The sequence below is a fragment of the Hydra vulgaris genome, chromosome 11 (assembly GCF_038396675.1).
Source record: "Hydra vulgaris chromosome 11, alternate assembly HydraT2T_AEP".
Taxonomy (NCBI): Eukaryota; Metazoa; Cnidaria; class Hydrozoa; order Anthoathecata; family Hydridae; genus Hydra; species Hydra vulgaris.
The window spans coordinates 41,317,814-41,338,235 of NC_088930.1; the positions used below are offsets into that span (position 1 = coordinate 41,317,814).

At 27.9% G+C, this 20,422-nt stretch overlaps 1 protein-coding gene across 1 annotated transcript; it reads left to right on the plus strand.

Annotated features, from left to right (window-relative positions):
* The first annotated feature begins 498 nt into the window (after nt 1–498).
* On the plus strand, nt 499–2,150 carry LOC136087652 (acidic phospholipase A2 PA4-like). The gene is made up of 3 exons (XM_065811107.1): nt 499–526; nt 611–697; nt 1,553–2,150. The coding sequence occupies exons 1-3, from the start codon at nt 514–516 to the stop codon at nt 1,945–1,947; spliced, it is 495 nt and encodes a 164-aa protein (XP_065667179.1). The 5' UTR covers nt 499–513; the 3' UTR covers nt 1,948–2,150.
* Nucleotides 2,151–20,422: the final 18,272 nt, after the last annotated feature.

Consider the following 20,422-nt stretch of genomic DNA (forward strand, 5'->3'; position numbering starts at 1 on the left):
AAGCTAGTTGTGTGATATTAAAAATTACGAATGAGAGCTATCAATTATTAAAAAAAAATCAGATTTAATTGATATCGTTCCACTGCACAAGCTGTTCAAAGTCCAATAGATGGCAGGGATTTTTTTTTTATGTATTATGCGTATAATAGTTTTAGCATTGAACGTATAAAAACAGTTGAATTTATATTTATTAAATAAAATCTAAAGTAGTGAATTTTTGGTTTTAATTTTTGAATTATTATTATTTCCTTGTGTATATATTTTAAATTTGTTTTTAAAATATTACATTTCTCAATGACAATTTTCTACTTTTTAATTTTAATTTTCTTTATGAATTAATTAAAAATAATGCGCCTGAATATTTTTAATCAAGTTATATCTCTTTGTAAGATATAATTTGATTAAAAATATTATCTTGATAAATATTGTCGTATTTTATATTTCTAATTAACTTAATTAAAATATTTAATAAATATACTTAAAGATTGTGCGTCGATAGTTTCTAATAATTACATGAAATTCACAAGTAGTTTTATTGTTTCTACATTACCAATATGATATAAATTCATCTCACTTTTTTTATTATTAGTTTTGACCATTTTATTATTAGGAATCATGATGGCGGCATTTGCAAAGCTCCTTTTTGGAATTTCGTTTTTCCCCGTTAGTTTGACGATTAATCCGTTTGTTTGGAAAGGTATATCTGTTATATTAAAATATTTTATTGCTCATCTTTAAATAAAACTTTTCGTTTTTTCTACTATTAAGGATAGACGTTTTTTATAATAACCATTAAAATCTTTAGTGATAAATAAATGTTAATTTGTATTTGATAAAAGATTTCTGTAATTGATTCAACCTGTCGCTACCAAAGAACTGTAATCACTCTTTTTTACATCAAGTTTAAGTGTCTATTTATTTATTAAGCATTTTACACATTTCATCATGTACTAAAAATTAAATTGTATAGCAATTGCAAATTCTAAACAAAATCGATTACATTTTTTTTTAATCCTAAAAAGTATAAACTAATTTTAACTTTTTTCAATACGATGGGTTCAATTCGATATAATTCAAAACTTGGGGCGTGGTAATTTAGTCGTTGATTACCGAAGAACTAAAAAAATACGAATATTTTGCAATTTAAGCTCCACCGCCATTGATTTTTTTTGAATATATATATTACAATATGCTAACATTTAAAAAAAAATAACAAATTTATATAAACCCAATAAATGAGTGTTTTAATTTAGAGTATAAAATGATGTTGGAAGTTGCAGAAATTGTGGTCAAAAAACATTTTGATTGGCTGATGTGTTTGTAATGATTGCGCGTTAAGATTTTGGGGAAAATTTATGCTCCCAGTTGCTAGTAAAGTACCCACTACTATACTTATACAAAGTAAAATAATTATTTAAGGATGTAAGGCGTTATATATTACTATAACGCCTTACACCCTTTAATAATTGACGTCTCTCTACATTAACCTCAGGTATAGATATTATTTATAGTTTTAATTTCATAATTTTAAGATCTAAATTCTTACATTTAGGTACTCGTTGGTGTGGATACGAATCCTTGCCCACTCTAAATAGCACAATGGTACCTCTAAATGAAAGCCATTCGTCAACAACTGATTTATGCTGTAAAAATCATGACCACTGCCCGCTTTTTATTCCTAGGTGGAAGTCAAAGTACAATTTGTTAAACTGGAGACCATACACGATAAGTTCGTGTGATTGTGACCGAAAATTCAAATCTTGTTTAAAAAATGATTCCTCGGTTACCGCGAATGATATAGATAGGATATATTTTAGTATTTTAGAAGTACCTTGCTTTAATATAGAATATAAAGTCGCTAAAAAGTGTCTGGATAAAACATGGTTCTTAGTTTGCAAAAATGTTACTATGGCGATGGAAGCGCACGCAGTACTTGATAAAATTTAGTCTGATACAAGCATTTTTTTTAAACGTCAATATGTTTAACATTTATTTGAAAGTGGGTTTCTACTGTCTTATTTCCTTGTTATTGGAATTTATATTTCTTACTGTGGAGTATATATAGTTATAGTTCCTGTCATTTCTTTTGATGGTTGAAATTATGGCTCGGAACCATAATATAATAGATGAAAATTTCAAATTCAATTTTACTTATGTTTCTTATTTGAAGGGTTCAGTGTGTTAAGTCATATACTTGTCAAAATTAAAAAAAAAAAAAATATTCAAACATAAAAAAGAGTTTAAAATACAGAATGGGATAAACTTAGTTCTCTTGAAAGCTGTTTCCAAAATTTTAATGGTGCTTTTAGTGTAGATACTAATCGGCTACTGCATGATTTTAAAAAAAAACGACCAGATTTACAGTTTGAATTCCAAGTAAATTTTTTGATCAATTAAAATGTTGAAGTAGTCTCATATAAAGTCTAACCTAGTCTTATATAAAAGTAACAGATAATTATTTTGAGTAGTAATAGTGAAATTACAGGCCCGTAGCAAGCGGGGTGCAGCAGGGCATTTGCCCCCCCTCTCTCCCCCAAAATTTTTCAAATAAATAAAATTAAAGAAACGGACTGAAAAAATGACTTAAAAAAAAAAAGGTCCTTAAAACTGTTTTTGGGTAGCACTGCGCCCCCAATGTAATTTTTGTTCCCACGGGCCTGAATTATAAAGGTAGACTTATTTGAATTTTATATATAATTAAAATAATTTTTATTAGTACTAATAGTAAATTGGTCTTTAACAACAGTTTAATTTTTTTTCAGAACTTTTAGTTCATGGTCTTGTTATCTAGAGTGTTCCATAACGAGATGGCTCTAAATATAGTACAACATGTATCCTTTTATTTGGAGCGATTTGAAGGTAGAATCATTTTTTTGCTACAACGAAGTTTAAAATGAAGGTTTTTTGTATTGAATAAATCCTTCATAAATTGTGGATTTAGACAATTAATTGATTTAAAAACTTCTATCATAAGAAAGCGCAAATTTCTTAAGTGGATCCTCGGACTATTATCAAAACTTAACAATTCATCAAGAGATAAGTCAAACCTTTTATGTACAATACAAAGAGCTTTTTTATGAATTTTATTTATAAGGTTGTCATAGTATTTAGAATAAAACATCCATATCAGGGGACAATAAGAAAAATTTGACATTATGAAGGCGTTAAACAACAACTAACAGTAGAAAAGACTCCATTCAGCGATGAATGGAGTCTTTTCTACTGTTAGTTGTTGTTTAATATTTTTGTCGTCCTTCTACATTTTTATATAATATATATAAAAATGGGAAGGACGAGAAGAAGACAGATTTGCCTTATCACCAAGTCCCTTGTTTTTTCTAGACATTTATATAAATACGTTGTAACTAAAATTAAAAAGAGAAAAAAGCAAAATGTTTCAAAGAAGTTTACATAAAATGCAATATTTTTATATATGTTTATATAATTTTTATATATGTTTATAAAAATTATTTAATATGTTTAAATATATTGCAATTTTTGCAATTTATTTGCAGCATTTATCATGGTTTGTTCTGCTACAGTTTTAACAACATACAATTACTTTTAGTATTTTTTCAAAATTTTTTCGGTCATAGCCTTATGTAAATTCATAAGTGTACAAAATTTTTTTATGCCTGCATATCCATAGCACAATAATCACATGCAATAAATTATTTGCTTATTATTATCACGAAAATAGTTGCAATCTTTTTTCAGACACTTAAGATATAACAAGATAAACCATATTGTTTATTATAATGCTAGGGCAACTCAAAAAATATTTCGCAGTTTTTATTTATGACGCACATTGTATCTCATTTACATTCGCCCCAAATCTTGAGGTTGATGTGCTCACCGCATTTAAAGTCCGATATTGCCATCCTCGAGCAACAAAAACAATATCGTCTATTAAACACCTGTCGTATAAAAATCGACTCCGTTGAACAACACTTGAAGAACATCGTAATAGAGCAGACCTTATCGAGCAATTTTAAATCACGCGTCAACTCAAATTTGTCTGTTTTTACGTCCCCCAAAAACTTTCAAAAAGTAAAACTAAGTATATTTTGAAAAGAAATTGTGAAAAACGACATAACTTTTTTTCAAATAGAGTTGTTTCCCATGGAATGCGTTTTCCCAAGCAGCAGTGAACGCTCCATCAATCGACGGTTTCAAAAACAGCATAACAAAGAAACTATTAAAGACACAATTGCTGCTTTGTCTGTAGGGTCTGTGTTTTTATTTCTTTTAGCATAGAGGGGCCAGGTGCTGCAATTCTTCATCAAACTATAAATAGATTTATTGTATTTGCTTTTTTGTTTTTTATCACTGAATTAAAGAAAAAAATGTTCCCAGACTTAGCTTTAAAAAGAGTTCTAAACTTGTTTTTAAAATAACTTTTTATGTATTATATTTAAATATAAAATTATGCTAATGTCTAACAAAGATCAGTTAAGACATTTATTAGATCACAATAAAATATAAATTGTGATGAGTTCTAACATAAATTATAAAGTATTTATAAAGTGTGTAAAATCCGTTTCATAAAAAGGTAGAGATGATACAAATGGTATTACTGTTAAGGTAGTGAAAAACGTTGCAAGATGGCTTTATATAAAAACTCTCATAAAAAACATAAAAATGGGGGAAAATGAAACTGTACTTACTTCTTGTATTTTAAAACGCCAATCGTTTTTTTTTTAATTTTACTAACGCAATTTTATACGCATATGTTTATTTTTTGCGCAATTAAAAATTCTTCGGTTTCGGATATTCATGATGGACTACCAGTAAGCAACCCGCAATACGGGTTAGTAATAAATAAATAACAATTAGACTTGATATATTATCTGAAAAATATAAAATATAAATTCATCTATTTGGGCTGCCATTGTCCCGGTTTTTTCGCTGAAGAACGCTATAAAAGTTTTAATTAGTTTAGCATTGTGCTCTCTTCCGTAAAAATACTACTACTACTACTACTACTACTACTACTACTACTACTACTACTACTACTACTACTACTACTACTACTACTACTACTACTACTACTACTACTACTACTACTACTACTACTACTACTACTAATACTACTACTACTACTACTACTACTACTACTACTACTACTACTACTACTACTACTACTAATACTACTACTACTACTACTACTACTACTACTACTACTACTACTACTACTACTACTACTATTAAATTAGCATATTAGCATTTCGATGGTTGTCTTTGGATGTAACTTTTTACGACTATTTTTTTGCGACGCGTGTTTATTTTGTGTTACTTTAGGGATATTATAAAATTGGATGAAGAAGTTGCGTAATAAGCCTTCTTGTGCCGGTCACGTAACTAATCACATATTGGCGGTAAAGATATACAAATATAAATATCATAAACATAAAGTTCGAAATATACGAAGTAAATAAAAATATAGTTGCATACAACTCCGAGACATGATTAAAATAAATACCAATTACAACAATATAATAACGTGTACGTAAAAATGATCCAAGAAATATATCTCTATATTCTTCCATTGAAAATAAAAAATACAATATATAAAAATAAATCTGCTGATTTTTCGGAGAAGTGTTTAGATGTTTCACTATAAGTTTATTTACCATATTTCAAAATAATGTTTGTGTGTAAATATGATAAAAACGAAATTTGTGTAAGATTGATAAAAATAATTACTTGTTTGTAGTTATAGGAAGCTCGCAGAAGACTTAAGTCAGTCTTGTCATCAAGTACCTTTTTCAAAGACGTGTTATACACATAAAAAATCAGTTGCATACGTGGTATATATGTATGTGTTACATATATACCTTGTTATTATTATTATTATTTTTTTTTATTGATTTATATTCAAAGTTAAGTTACATTTGTTACTGTTTTATTTAGATTTAAAAAAATTCCTTATAGTTGTTTAATTTGATTATTGTAGGTTTTAGCTTTATTTTCAGAGAGTGTTTTTTGTTTAAGTTTAATAGTGATTCATTTCTGGAAACTAATTTGTTAAATAAATAGGGACCGCGATATGTAATTGAGAATTTTGAGAGTCTTGTTGTTTCAAACGGTATCTTAAAGTTGCCTGTTGCTCTTGTATTGTATTTATTTATATTGTTTTTAAAAAAGTGTGCTGTAAAATGTTCTGGAACCAGACTTAGTTTATATTTAAACATGAAAAGTATACTTTGAAAAATATTTGTTTGAAATATATTTAGTGCGTTTATTTGTTCCAGTAAGGGTTGAGCATAAGTAAATTTTTGTTGTATATTAGTTATGTTTGTTGTATAATAAAATTTTGTTGTATATTTGTAACTTTTAAATGTATTATTTGGGTATCGAATTTTTGATGCAAGATCAGCACCAATGTTGGAAAACTAGTTGTTAGATTCATTGGAAATACCTCGCTTGTTGTTTGATTCATTTTCATTAATTATTACTCTTGACATTTTGTTAAAATTGGATTTACTTTTACCAATTATCTCCTTCATAATGTCCCATGTCTTTTTTAAGTCTCCATTAAATTTTTGCATTTGATTAGAATAATATAAAATTTTATGTTTTTTTTATTTTTTTAAATAGGTTTTTGTATTGATTGTGGAGGGAAAGGTTTACTTCGCTTCTATCTTTTAAGTATTTTACGTATAGCTTTTGTTTTTGTTTGAGGACTTTCTTATTTCTTTTGTTTGATGGACAATTTAAATATTTTTGTTTGAGGACTTTCTTTTGTTTGATGGACAATTTAAATATTTTTGTTTGAGGACTTTCTTTTGTTTGATGGACAATTTAAATATTTTTGTTTGAGGACTTTCTTTTGTTTGATGGACAATTTAAATATTTTTGTTTGAGGACTTTCTTTTGTTTGATGGACAATTTAAATATTTTTGTTTGAGGACTTTCTTTTGTTGTTTTGGAATTTAAATATTTTGCTTTTATTTCTTTTTTCTTGAATTGGAGAACTTTTATTATATTGTAGGATAAATAAATTTATAAAGTTAATGTACGCAGAGTTTGTGTTTCCTAGGTTGCATTCTAGGTTACATTCCTAGGTTACATCACTCTCCAAGATGACGTTGACAGAGCAGTGGAATGGTCACATATTTGGCTCTTGCATTTCAACGTTGAGAAATGCAAAGTAATGCATGTTGGGCGGATGTAACAAGTCAACGTACAAATACTCAATGTCTAACGTTGACGGCACCCGTCGTCCTCTCGAAGAAACCGCAGTCGAAAGCTACCTTGGTGTGATGGTCTCAAATGACCTTAACATCAGACCATAAATAGAGTCAGCCGCATCAGTAGCAAATAGAATGCTAGGGCGACTCAAAAAAACATTTCGCAGTCGCAGTTTTTATTTATGGCGCACTCTGTATCTTACTTACATTCGCCCCCATCTTGAGTTTTCTGTACAAGCCTGGTCACCGCATTTAAAATAAGACATTGCCATTTTCGAACAAGTCCAACATCGAGCAACAAAAACAATATCGACTATTAAACACCTGCCCTATGAAGATCGACTCCAACGGCTCGGTTTAACAACTCTTGAAGAACGCCGCAAAAGAGAAGATCTTATCGAGCGATTCAAAATCACTCGTAAACTCAAGCTTGTCATTTTTGTCGTCCCGCAAAAATTTTCAAAAAGTAAAGATAAGTATATTCTAAGAGGCCATAACCATAAACTAGAACGTCAAATGGTAAAAAATTGTGAGGAGCGATATAACTTTTTTTTAAATAGAATTGTCGATCAATGGAATGCACTTTCGCAAGAAGCAGTGAACGCTCAATCCATCATCGCTTTCAAAAACAACATAAGAAAGTAATTTTATAGATACAATTGCTGCTTAGTCTGTAGCGTTTGTATCTCCATTATCGTCAGCATAGAGGGGCCTGGTGTAGCACCTCTTCATCAAATTATAAATAGATTATTGTATTTGTATTTGATCACTATATAATGATAATAAAAAAAAATCTTGGTAGACCTTTTGTCATCTTGTTGCCAATAGCAAGTCCTTATATTTTTGAATAGACGTTTCATCGATAATTCTTTTATAACATACAATTTTTGAATTAATAATTTTTGTGGAATTTTGTGACAAAGAGAAGTATATTGGAAAGTGATCTGAAATATGTTTTTATTATTCCTGATTTTAGAGAAGGATCTTGTATTAAGTTTGTTAATTTATTATCAATAGCAGTTATAGATTTGGAAATTACCCTCTTAGATTTGTTGATAATGGGAAAGATATTAGGTTGAAACATGTCGTCAAAGAAATTTTTAGTAATAGTATGCTCGTTGTACATTAAAATCTTTATGTTTATATCTCCAATAATGAATAACTTGTTTTGTTCTCTATTTTTTGTAATTATATGTTTCATATAATTCGAAAATTTACAAGTATCATCATCAGGTGGTCTGTAACACGTAGAATTTAGAAAGTTCTTTGTGGCAGTTTTAGTAACTTCCATTGTGAGGATCTCACTATCGCCATCAGAGTTTGAAAGATCATTTCTTATCTTAATGTTTAGATCATTCCGTATATAATTCACAATTCCTCCTCCACTTTTGCTAACTGATCTTTCTTTAGAAAATACTTTATAGTTTGGAATTTGGAGGTCAGTTTCTGCTGTTTCGTCAGAGCACCAAGTCTCTGATCAAACTAAAAGTTTGCATTCAAGGAGAAATTCTTTTAATTTGTCTATATAAATAAGTAAACTTCTGATCTTTATGTGTATTACCGTAAAGTTATTTATAGTGGTATTAAATTCAAATTTAAAATTTTGTATATCAAAATATGCAGAATCAGTGTATTTTTCGTTTAAAAAGCTAGTCATCATAACGATTGTGTGGTAAAGATTTATTACAAGACCTTCTTAAACAGGCCGCAACAGCTCATTTTCCGTAAAATTAACGAAGGCCGACTTTTTTACGGTTAAATTTATTTTATATCCTTGCTTTTGTAAACAAACTTCAGAAACAAATAAAGAGCTTTATTAGGACAAAACATTTTGATCAAATTTCGGAAGCAAATATTGTAGGAATTTTTTTACGTTTATAAGTTAATTACAATAAAAATTTAAATTCTAATACAAATAATTAATTTTTTGATAAAAACAAACAAATATATTAACTTTATTTTATTAAAATTATTTTGACTTTTTTGACTCAAGGTATTTTGAAGTTGAAAGTTTTGCTTGTTTTAAACATTCCTTCCCAAAATCTTCAGAGTGTTTTTTACAATATTTGTTTAAAAAAAATGTTTGCCAAAATGCAGCAAACTTTTTCGACACTTCCAACAAGCAATTGAAAGTTACTATTGCAGTTAAAAATGTCAATTAATCCTGTCTTGCATAGCAATGGCGAAACTTTATTCACAAGTTTCTCTTCAAATATAAAAAAAAAAAATAACAAAGTAGACTAAATTGTCAGAAGGTTCTCTTAGTCTTCCCCTGTTCAAAGAACTGATCAAAGTTTCATATTTTTGAAACATATCAAAAGTGTCTGTTTCTTCTAAAATTGAATGTAATTCTGGAAGTTTGTAAGCAATAAAACCTGCAATATATAAAAACCTTTGTTTGCATTCATTTGGCAACTAATCATCACAATTTTTACATATTGACATATCAAACTCCACATCAAGTTTACACTTATCACAGTGGTGGTGAGAAGGAGGAAATATTGTAAAAACTGCTTGCTTGTCTAGCAACTTTCTAGTTTTGTCGATTCATAATTTTTGAATAACATTTTGCACAGTGATCAGATATGTGCCACCTGACCCTTGCCGATATTTCCAATACTGTTTTTCTAGTGCACCTGATTGCATCTGTCCTAATAATACATAAGATACACCGCAATTCAACAAATACTTGACACAGCTTGCTGATCTTTTAGCAGTTTTTTGCAAAGCACTCTGGGTATCCATTGTTAACTTTTTCTCTCTTAATTTTGAATTTACACATTTCAAATTTTCTGCAAAATAAGAAATATAGTTCTCTAAGAAATCTATTTGCAAATCATTGACTGAAGTAATAGGCTTTCTTTGAATATCATTTAATCTAATATCTAGACCTTTTGATTTTCTGTTGACAATAAGTCACCAATTGACAACTGTTTCAATAAAAAGTGCAGTATGTTGCACTTCAGGAAATTTTACACGTTATGCTGCAACTGTTTCATCATAAAAACTTTGAGAACTTGAGAACTAATCCAACATTTTTTGTTCAATTGGTTTTGGTGTTAACGGTGACAACTTAACTATTTGATTATCTGCAGCATGAAGTTGAATTGTTGTATCGTTATCATTTAGCAATTTATATTTTAAACATTGAAATTTTTCAGTGATCCAATTATTTCGAATACATCTTAAAATATGCACAGTGTCATTTAAAAGAGAGTATGCTGGAAAATTTTTTTACATTAAATTATTGAAATGTTTTTTTGATTTACTCAACAGTTATGCGTTATTAACCAAAGAGGCTTTCAACCTGCAATTATGATTTGTTGATTTAATTCTTCTATCACACTTGTTTGAAAATTTGTTGTAACTTTACAAACCGGAAAAACTTTTATAAAAAGTCGTGGGCCACCAAAAAGACAAAGGAGCATAAAACTGCTAAAACTGTTTTTGCTTTTTCTTGAACATTTTCTGCTTCACCATACACAATACCTATAATCAATAAACAAAATGAATAACTTCTTAAAAAATAATTTTTTTTAATGATTTATTTTAACTAATTGAGAGTTCTACAATTATTTAAGCTTTTCAAACAATAGTTTAAAAGAAAAACTAAAAACAAAAACATTGGCTTTCCAGTTAATTAGTTAAAAATAACTTACCACTAGAGTACTGTAGCCCAGGTTTTATGTACACCTTATCAGCCAAGATAAAGCAGTATCTTTGAAATTCCTAAAGCTCTTTAAATATTATCTTTAAACATTCAGTACCTTCAAGTTTATTTACTTTGTTTGTCATTCGTTGTAACTCTCGTACACATGGCAAAACAATCTTCTCGAGATCAAAATATACTGAACGAGATTTTGAATAAAGATGCAATGCATCAGAAATGTCTTCTAAAGAAAATGGTGTATTGTTTGTTTTATTTAATAAAGCTACTTGATGCCTAATATAACTTGCTCGCTTAGAATCTGTTTTATTATTAATAACATAACTAACGGCATTCTCCAGTTGAAAATAATATTTAATAACTCCTTTGTTTAAAAAAGACAGTTTAATTTGTAAAATTTGGCTATATCCAGTAAAATAAATATTTCCATCTGGATATTTAGGAACTGATTCGGATATTTAGGGCTTAAATATCCGATTCTGGAATCTTCTAAAGTTATATATATTGAAAAATTAGGTACTGGTTTACAATGTTCATATGATACTAAAGATATATTTTTTTCTTTTTCAACAAAATAAAACTTTTCTTCACAGTTATTTATCATTGACTTAGCGTCCATTTTTTCTCGTTTTCTTGACACTATTGGAATACAAGACACTGGTTTACCTTTAAAGACTGATGGAGGATGCACTGTAACAAAACTAGCACCTTTGACTTTTTTTAATTCTGCATCTTTAGGCCAGTGCTGAGCACAAATTCGCTTATAATCTGACAGATTATAAGCTTACAGATTGTGTTTACAGGTTATCTGCAAACACAAAGTTTGCATTTTGAAGTTTTTTAATCAATAACTCAGGATCCTCAGATTTAAAGGGAAACCTATACATTGTTACATAAAAATTATCTTTTATTTTTGATTTGTAATTTGAGGAGCAACCATAAACGCAGCATTTATTAGGCATTTTATAAGTTTAACTATAATAGTTTAAATCAAGCAAACAAAATCCTCATTGAAACTATACTTCTCCGTAAAAAAAAGCCGGCCTTCGCTAATTTTAAGGAAAATGAGCTGTCACGGCCTTGATTTATTACCAATTTTAAAGACATTCAAATGCAGCGTTTCAAAGTCTATTTTTTCATTACCGACGATGATTTTTTAGAAAATAAAAATTTGTTAGAAAATGCGCTTGCTTAAAACAGCTGTTTCTTTTTTAAAATCTCTGCAATAAGTTTTATTAAATTTATTAATGGCGTACTTACCAGCTTTACGAAGTCGTTTAACTTACCCCCATAGTTTCTTTCAATGTTCTATTGTTTCTTTCGCGTAATCTTTGTTTATATATAGTCCAGTCTCATAATTTTTTTGCGTTGTTAAGAACTTTAGTTTTATCTAAATAATTCAGCATTTTGAAGATTATTGTTCTTGGTAACTTATCATTTCTTGCATTTCCAATACGATGGGCTCTTTCAATTTCAATTACGTCAGATACGTTAAGTTTATTTTTAATTACTTCTTTTACCGAGTTTCTACAATCATCCCAGCTTTCACTTTCTTTTTCCTTTACACCATCAATCTTTAAATTGTTTCTGCGTGACAGGTTTTCTTAGTCCACTGTTTTTTACTAGGTAATTTATATTATACCCCAAATTTGTTGTAATTTTTTCCAGTTTTTTAATTATATTTTCGTTTTGAAAGTTCAAGTTCTCTTTAATTTCGTAAATTTCTCTTTCAATGATGGCATCTTTTGAGTTGCTTTCTTTTGCTTCATATTCAAGTTTGTTGAGTCGTTCTGCGACAAATTTTAAGTTTCCACTTACTAATAATATAAAGTTTTGTTCTTGTTCTTTTAATAAATTTGCTTGTTTCTGATAGTATAAAACTTTTTTGTTCTTCAAGCTTTGTTGTTATTAACTTTTCGATGTTTTTTAATGTTAAATCCATATTATAATTTTTAATAAGATTGATAAAAACACGTCCGCTCACATACACTCCTGCATCATGCTCTAATTTAATTTTTGTTTCAAATTTTTCTACATGCAAACTGAAAGTTCATGCAAAGTTAATGAATCATTATGACAAGATAAACATACTGCTAAGACATTATTGCTTTATGACTGATGGTTTTGCAATCTTTTTTTATTATTGTTTAGGTGCCCCAAGAAGTCCTTATGGTCTTATCACAGAGTACCGCGGATGAGCATTAAGTTGGAAATTCACGCCTCCTTCTTAACCAATGTCGCAAAATTTGCCCAGAGATAGGGTTTGAACCACGGATCCTTTGTTTCTGAGACAAGTGCACTACCACTGCGCCACGGCTGCTCAATAATTTACGGCTGCGCAATAACTCAGGGCTTTCAAAATGTTTGCCACCTACTCCCGTTTACCCCTATAAATCATTTTAAGGTGGTTGTCTAGTAAAATAAGACACTTTGTTGCAAAGTTTATTTAAATTTTCAACATTTTTTATTTAAATTGGGTTTATAAAAAACTTAAACTTTTTCTGATTGTTTATTATAAAAAATCAAAGTTGAGATTTTTTTATATTTTTTTTTCTTATTGGTGAATCATTAATTTCCTAAAACAACGAGTTAGATCTAACTGTACGTTTCTTTTACATGAAAATTTTTTTTCAGGATATGTATTTAATATTAGTTGTTTTTTTTTACTTCATTTTTTTAAGTTATAAAAATGATCCAAGAAGACCTATTGGTCTTATTATATATTGGTCTTAGAGCCAGAACTCTAACCACTGCACCACAGCTATTTTTATGTGAACCAGAGTTAATTGTTTTGGCCTTGGCAAAAAAAAAATATTTTTATTGATTTCATTGAATTCTGCGCATAGCCTTGGTCTATTTTAACAAAATGTGGTTTTATTGTCACAGCACTTGCTATTACAGTTTTGTTAATAATTGGCCTTAAAGTAAGGCAAAAATTGAATTGTTGGGTCTTGCGTAGAAAAATGTTTGCGTAGGCATTGGCCTTGGAACTCTTAATCTTGGACTTGAGCTTAAAACGCTTGACCTCGAGTTTAAAACTCTTGGCCTTGTCTTTGGTCTTGTAACTTTTGTCCTTGGCCTTGCTACTTTTGGCCTTGTTAACAACTCTGGTGTGAACTAGTAAAAACATAAAATAATTTTAGATCTATAAGGGTACCTACGCACATTTAGAAAATTTAAAAAAGTGTTAAAGTTCAAAGAAAACTATCCCATAATTCCTTAGAACCTGAAGGATTCATTCGATTCTAATTAACATACAAACTTATGCCCAAATAAAAAAACCCTGAAAATATCATTTATGAATGATTTATAAAACCTGAGATATGTGTGTTTTAAGCATAAAATATCATAAACAGAGAAAACAAACAAAATACTAATAAAAAAAACTAATGATCCTTTAGAATAACTTCTTTTGCGTGGCATTTTTTTTTTTAACCATTAAATCCTCACTATATAGTTTTTAGCTTCTTTTGTTGGTTTTTTCAAAGTATCAGTTAATATTTTCAATAATAATAATTTTAATTTACCCGAAGCATCAAAAGAAAAAGGTTTTAGCAGCGGCAACGCAGTGGTTAGCGCGTTCGCCTCAGAAACTAGAGATCCGTGGTTCAACGGCAGCTCTGGGCAAGTTTATTAACATTGATAAGAAAGGAGGCGTGAACTTCCTTTCAAATGCTCTTCCGCGGTGCTCTGTGATAAGACTTTTGGGGCTCCTAAAATAATTAATTTAAAAAAAAAGTTTTATAAAAGTTTATTTTGAAAAAAATAAGTAAAAGTAAATGTTTTTTTTTTTAAATAAATTTTTCCTTTAAATTATGCTAAAAACAAAATACATTATTAAAAAAAAAAAAAAAATTCTTTACTAGTCGACCACCTCAACCAATTCGAAACCTCCGTGCGTGACTATACATAAGCTGCATTTAAACGTATACAAAGCATAACTTAAAAAAAAGTTTACTGCCGAAAATTATATTTTCCGAGGAAATAAAGCTTATTTATTAACTAACTAAAACTTGTTTTTTCTGGTCCGTGCGTGATTCCGCTTCAAACTTAATTTGTTCTTTGATATCATTACTAACGTTCTTTGTTTACAAACTATTTATATAGATTAAAATAAAATAAGGGTAAATTGTAAACCTCCAGTTTTATTATTATGAAAATAATAGACAAAACATATACGAGTTTCCGTGCAAGATTTTTAAAAAATCTCCAATAGCTTTGTTTGACTACACATTGTACATCTACATATATATAAATATATACAAAGCCGTAACCATCAGGAAGGGGGAGGCAGGGGCCTTGGTCCCCTAAAATTTTTAAAATTATAATTATTAGAAAAAAACATATATGTAAAAGATTTTTAACAAATATTTTATCCCCTCCCTCCTTTAAAAGAACCATAGGCTCCTCTAATATTAAAACTGTGATTACGGCTCATATATATATATATATATATATATATATATATATATATATATATATATATATATATATATTTCTGAAATATTTGGTATTACATTTCAAGGTTGCTTACAAATAGCATAAACTACAAACATTAAGTAAACACATAATGACAATGATCAAAATAGTAATAATAATAAAAAATAATATTTATAATAACAATAATGATAAATAATAATGATAATAATAAATAATAATAATAACAACATGTTACTTTAACAATAGTAATAATATTAATAATAATAATAACAATAATAATAATAATATAGTAATTATAATAAATTAAATAAATCGGTATAACTTATATAACTCTATACAACAATCGTTTATAAATACAAAGTTACAGTTACAAACAGTAATAAACTGACAAAACGTACGATGACACAAAAACGACTATTGCTAAAAAAAATTATAAAGATTTAGTAAATATATTAATCATAGTTCTCATATAATATAATAACCAAAATATATTGCAAATAATATGACTAAATAAATAAATAAAATATTAAAAAAAAAACACTAAGAAAATCAAAACAAAATAAAAGTTACAACAAACATTAAAAACAAACTAAAAATGTACAGTTTTGGCAACATAAAAAAAAAACAAAAAAAAAAATTTAAAAAAAAAACAATAACAAATAAAGACAAAATATATATAAAAATACACGGTAGAATAAAGCATATATAATAAATGTTTAAAGTGAAAATAAAAACAAATAATATATAAATGTATAAAAAATTGTATATCACTATTTAAGAATAATTAATAACTAAAAAATAAAACAATAAATGACTAACAAAAAATAACAAGTAAAACTTTATACACTAAAAAACTAAAGAAAGATCATTACTACAAGACCGCATAACATCTTAACTAAAAAATAAATCGTAAATTAGAATTCTAAGAAATATATGAAAAAAAACTAAAGAAACATATGAAATAAAACTAAGGAAATATATGAAAAATAAAAAAATCTTGATTTGCCGATCTTTATATATATGTATATATATATTAATGTATATATATATATATGTATATATATATATATATATATATATATATATATATATATATATATATATATATATATATATATATATATATATTCCCAACATAACTCCCAACATTATTGTAAAACTTTTAGTTCCAATTGTACAACAAGATGCAATAAACATTTGGTTAAAATTTCATGCAAATCTGACTTACGGTTAATGAGATGGCCGGGAGGTTAAAACTTAACAATTTGAGAAAAAACCATTTAAATATTACATTAACAATTTTCCCAAATAAAAATGTCAAATACTTCATTTAAAATCTGTTATTTATAAGAACAAGAACCAGGAACAATTAGACAACCTTTTTGGTTATTCTCTGCGTCATCTTTTTTTTTTTTGCATCCACGAATAACTTGTCGTCGCTATTTAGATGTTGGCTGATTTTGATACTATGCGAAAATTAAACGCTTTTTGTTCATGGTTGAACAGCCTTAAAGAGTATATATACCAGGAATCATATTAAATTTTCAAACAAAAGTATACTTGCTTTTCTTCCAATATAAAAATTTAAAACAGCATCACATACACCTAACTCTAACTGCGTCAACGATACACGTTTTGTTGTAGGTATACGCTGTCATATCATCCCATTAAAACTTTCATTTTGGTTTTGCGTCTTACCATGAAGGCATTTTTGTTAGAATTCTTCTTCAGATAGATCAATATATACAGACTTTAGATGACTAATGACTGAGATTGCAAGACCAGCACCTGGCTTGTAAGTAGATGTTGACTTAGCCTTGTCCTATTTATAATGACACCAACTATGTACACCATCAGGGCAATAAGTATACCAATTATTTTCAGCTGATGATGCGTCATGGAACAATGTTGTTTTGTAGGCGGTCAATTATAGCAATCGTTAATTTGCCTTTGCCTCCAATTCTTTTAACAGTTTTTTTCAAAGTTCTTAATCTACTACCGACTCGTTTCTGTACATATCCAACACACTCAAACTGATACACTGTTATAGAACATGTCTTTGAAGTATAAAATTCAATTTTTTCATTGCAGTTAGAGTAGCAAATATTTAACATTGAGTTGAATCTTTTTTTTTTGGGAAAACATTCTAAAAGATTTAATTTCGATTGTAAACATTTTATACAGCATTAATTACACCAGAAAAAATTTCAATTTCAACAATTCAATAAACAACAGTTTTATTTTTATTATGCTGAATTGTCTCAATTTTCTCAATTTTTTTTTTGAGGATATAGATGAATTTAAAAAATTGTTACAAGAAAAATGGTTATTTTCATAACTAATAACAGGAGCAACTGATAAAGTTGAATCGATTGGCAAAGTTTTAGTGTGTCTATTTCCATGAAATTTCCAGAATTTTTTACTTTGAGTACTTTATTTGACTCTACATGATTTACCCATTGTTAAAAAAGTTTATTAAATAACAAAAAAACAACAAAATGGCTTGCAATTCTGATTAAAAACCTGTTGCTATGCTGATATATCCGATTATTTTCCTATATTCCTGATTTTAAACTCAAATTTAGAAAAAAATATTAACACACTAATAGTTGTAAAAAAACCTATTTTTAAACAAAAAAATCTTAAACTATTTAAAGATCAGTTATCTTTACTCAATTGGAATAATATCAATTTTAATGACAACGTAAATAACGTCTACGAAACATTTTATAAATGTTTTCTGTTTACGACGCTAATTTTCCAATTGTTGAAAAAATATTAAAAATAAACAAAAACTCAAAAAGTCCCTGGATTACGAAGGGATAAAAAAAATCGTCAAAAATTAAACAGAAATATATCAAATATCTAAAAAAAAACAAAAAAATATATTAGATATGTAAAAACAAAAACACCTGTTAGGAAAAAATATATAAAAACTACAAATATCTATATGAAAAAATACGTAAAAACCTTAAATTTAAAAACGACTTGAAACGCGCATGGCAAATTATGTAAGAAATTACTGAAAAACAAAAATCATACTTAATTTTTCTGCTGCAGATGATTGAAGTTGATAACATAAGTTTATATGACCGAAGAGCCATAACCCATGAATTTAATAAATTTTTTATTGGGATAGGTCCTTCCTTATCAGAAAAGATTCCATATACAATGGCTTCCTTTAATGATTTACTCGTATTACGGATAATATCATTTGCTCTGACGAGTAAACCTCAGAGCAAACCAACTATCTTTCGAAGAATTTGAAGTAGCTCTGAATTCTTTGAAAAGAAACAAAGCAACAGGAGCAGATGAATTTGATGGAAATGAAATTATCGACTGTTTCGGTATATTAAAACTTGTTCTTTTTAAAGTTTTTAAGCTTCTATTAATCAAGGAATATTTCTAGAACAATTAAAAGTTGCTAAAGTTACTCCTATCTTTAAAGAGGGTGACAGACCAAATATTAGCAACTATCGTCCCATCTCTGTTCTTTCGGTATTTTCAAAAATTTTAGAAAGAATAATGTCTAATAGAATATACAAACATCTCAACAAAAATAACTTACTATATAATAAATAATTCGGCTTTAAAAAAGGTAACTCAACAGAGCATATAAAACCTATTTTTGTTGAAATGAGATTATTAAATTTATTTGAACTCAATGTATTTAAAGTTTTATGAAAAAAGTTTTGTATATTTATGGAGAAATAATTTATCCCCAACCGCTTTTAATAATCAAACTCAAACCTAACAACAAATACGATATGAGAAACATAAATTTTTTAAATAAGCCGTTTTGTCACACAAAATTTAATCAGTTTTGCATTGCTTATCGTGGACCCCGCCTATGGAATAATATTGTTCTGCGGAATTTCGATCAACCAACTTCCTTTTACCTTTTCAAGTTTAATCTAAAAAAATGTGGGAATGCTATTTGGGCCTTTTGATTTGCTCGGCTTCAGATTAGATATGAGATGAAACTATTAATTCCTTTCCAAATTTCGCGAAGGCTTTTTACATTTACTATAAAGTACTTTTTAACATACGTTTTTTTACTGAGCTTAATTAAAGTAATTATCATGTATTTATATTGTTTAAAAATAGTTTTAATTGTGTTTACGCTCCTAATATCTTTTGAGCTTAACTTTTTTTTTTTTAAAGATAGCGTATTTGAATCGATTTTTTTACGGTGTGCCATGCTAGACACGAATAAAATGAGGATAGAAAACTAGGACAGAATAATTTCAGAATAGAATATTTTATGATAGAAATAAAGAAACCTTACTAGAAAAGAATTTTTACAAAAGAATATTTTTTGGCAGAAATTTTGAAAAGAAACTTGAAATACTTTCTAAGAAAGAATATTTTTTAATAAACGTAAACAACTTGCTTGGAAAGAAATTTATTTAATAAATGAAAACTTGCTAGGAAAGAATTTTATTTAATAAATCTAAAAAACTTGCTACGACAGAATTTTATTTCATTAATCCAAAAAAACTTGCAAAATTAATGCGATTATAATTATTTAACATTTATTCAATTAAAAATCATAACTGTAATTACCAAATTGCGCGCAAATTTTTTCTTAAAATTTCTTTGCTAGCACGTTTTTAAAATTTATTTTCTAAAATTTCTTTGCTAGTACGTTTTTCCAATTTTCTTTGCTAGAAAGAAAATGACTTTTATTTGTGCGATTTCTATCCTAAAAAAGTCTTTGCTAGCAAGTTTTTCATTTTTCTTTGCCAGAAAGGATATATGTATTTCTTTCTTCTTTTCTATCCTTCAATTATTCTATCATAAAAAGTAATCATGTTTTTTTCTATCATAGCAAGAATTTTCATGTTTCTTTCCTAGAAAGGCTTTCCTGAATTCTTGTCTAGAACCGGCCACTGATTTTACCACATAATAGTCAACCCAGAACTTATTCAATTGAATGCAAATGCTCAAAAAAAGATACATAGGCGAAACTAAACTTCAAATTAAGATGCGCAACAACATCTAGAAAGTTTAAACGAGGGTAAACTTTATCAGTCTGCAATAGCCACCCATAATAAGTTTAGCTCACAAGAAATAAAGTAGGAAAACGTAAAAACAATTCAAGTTAAAACAAAAAAATTAG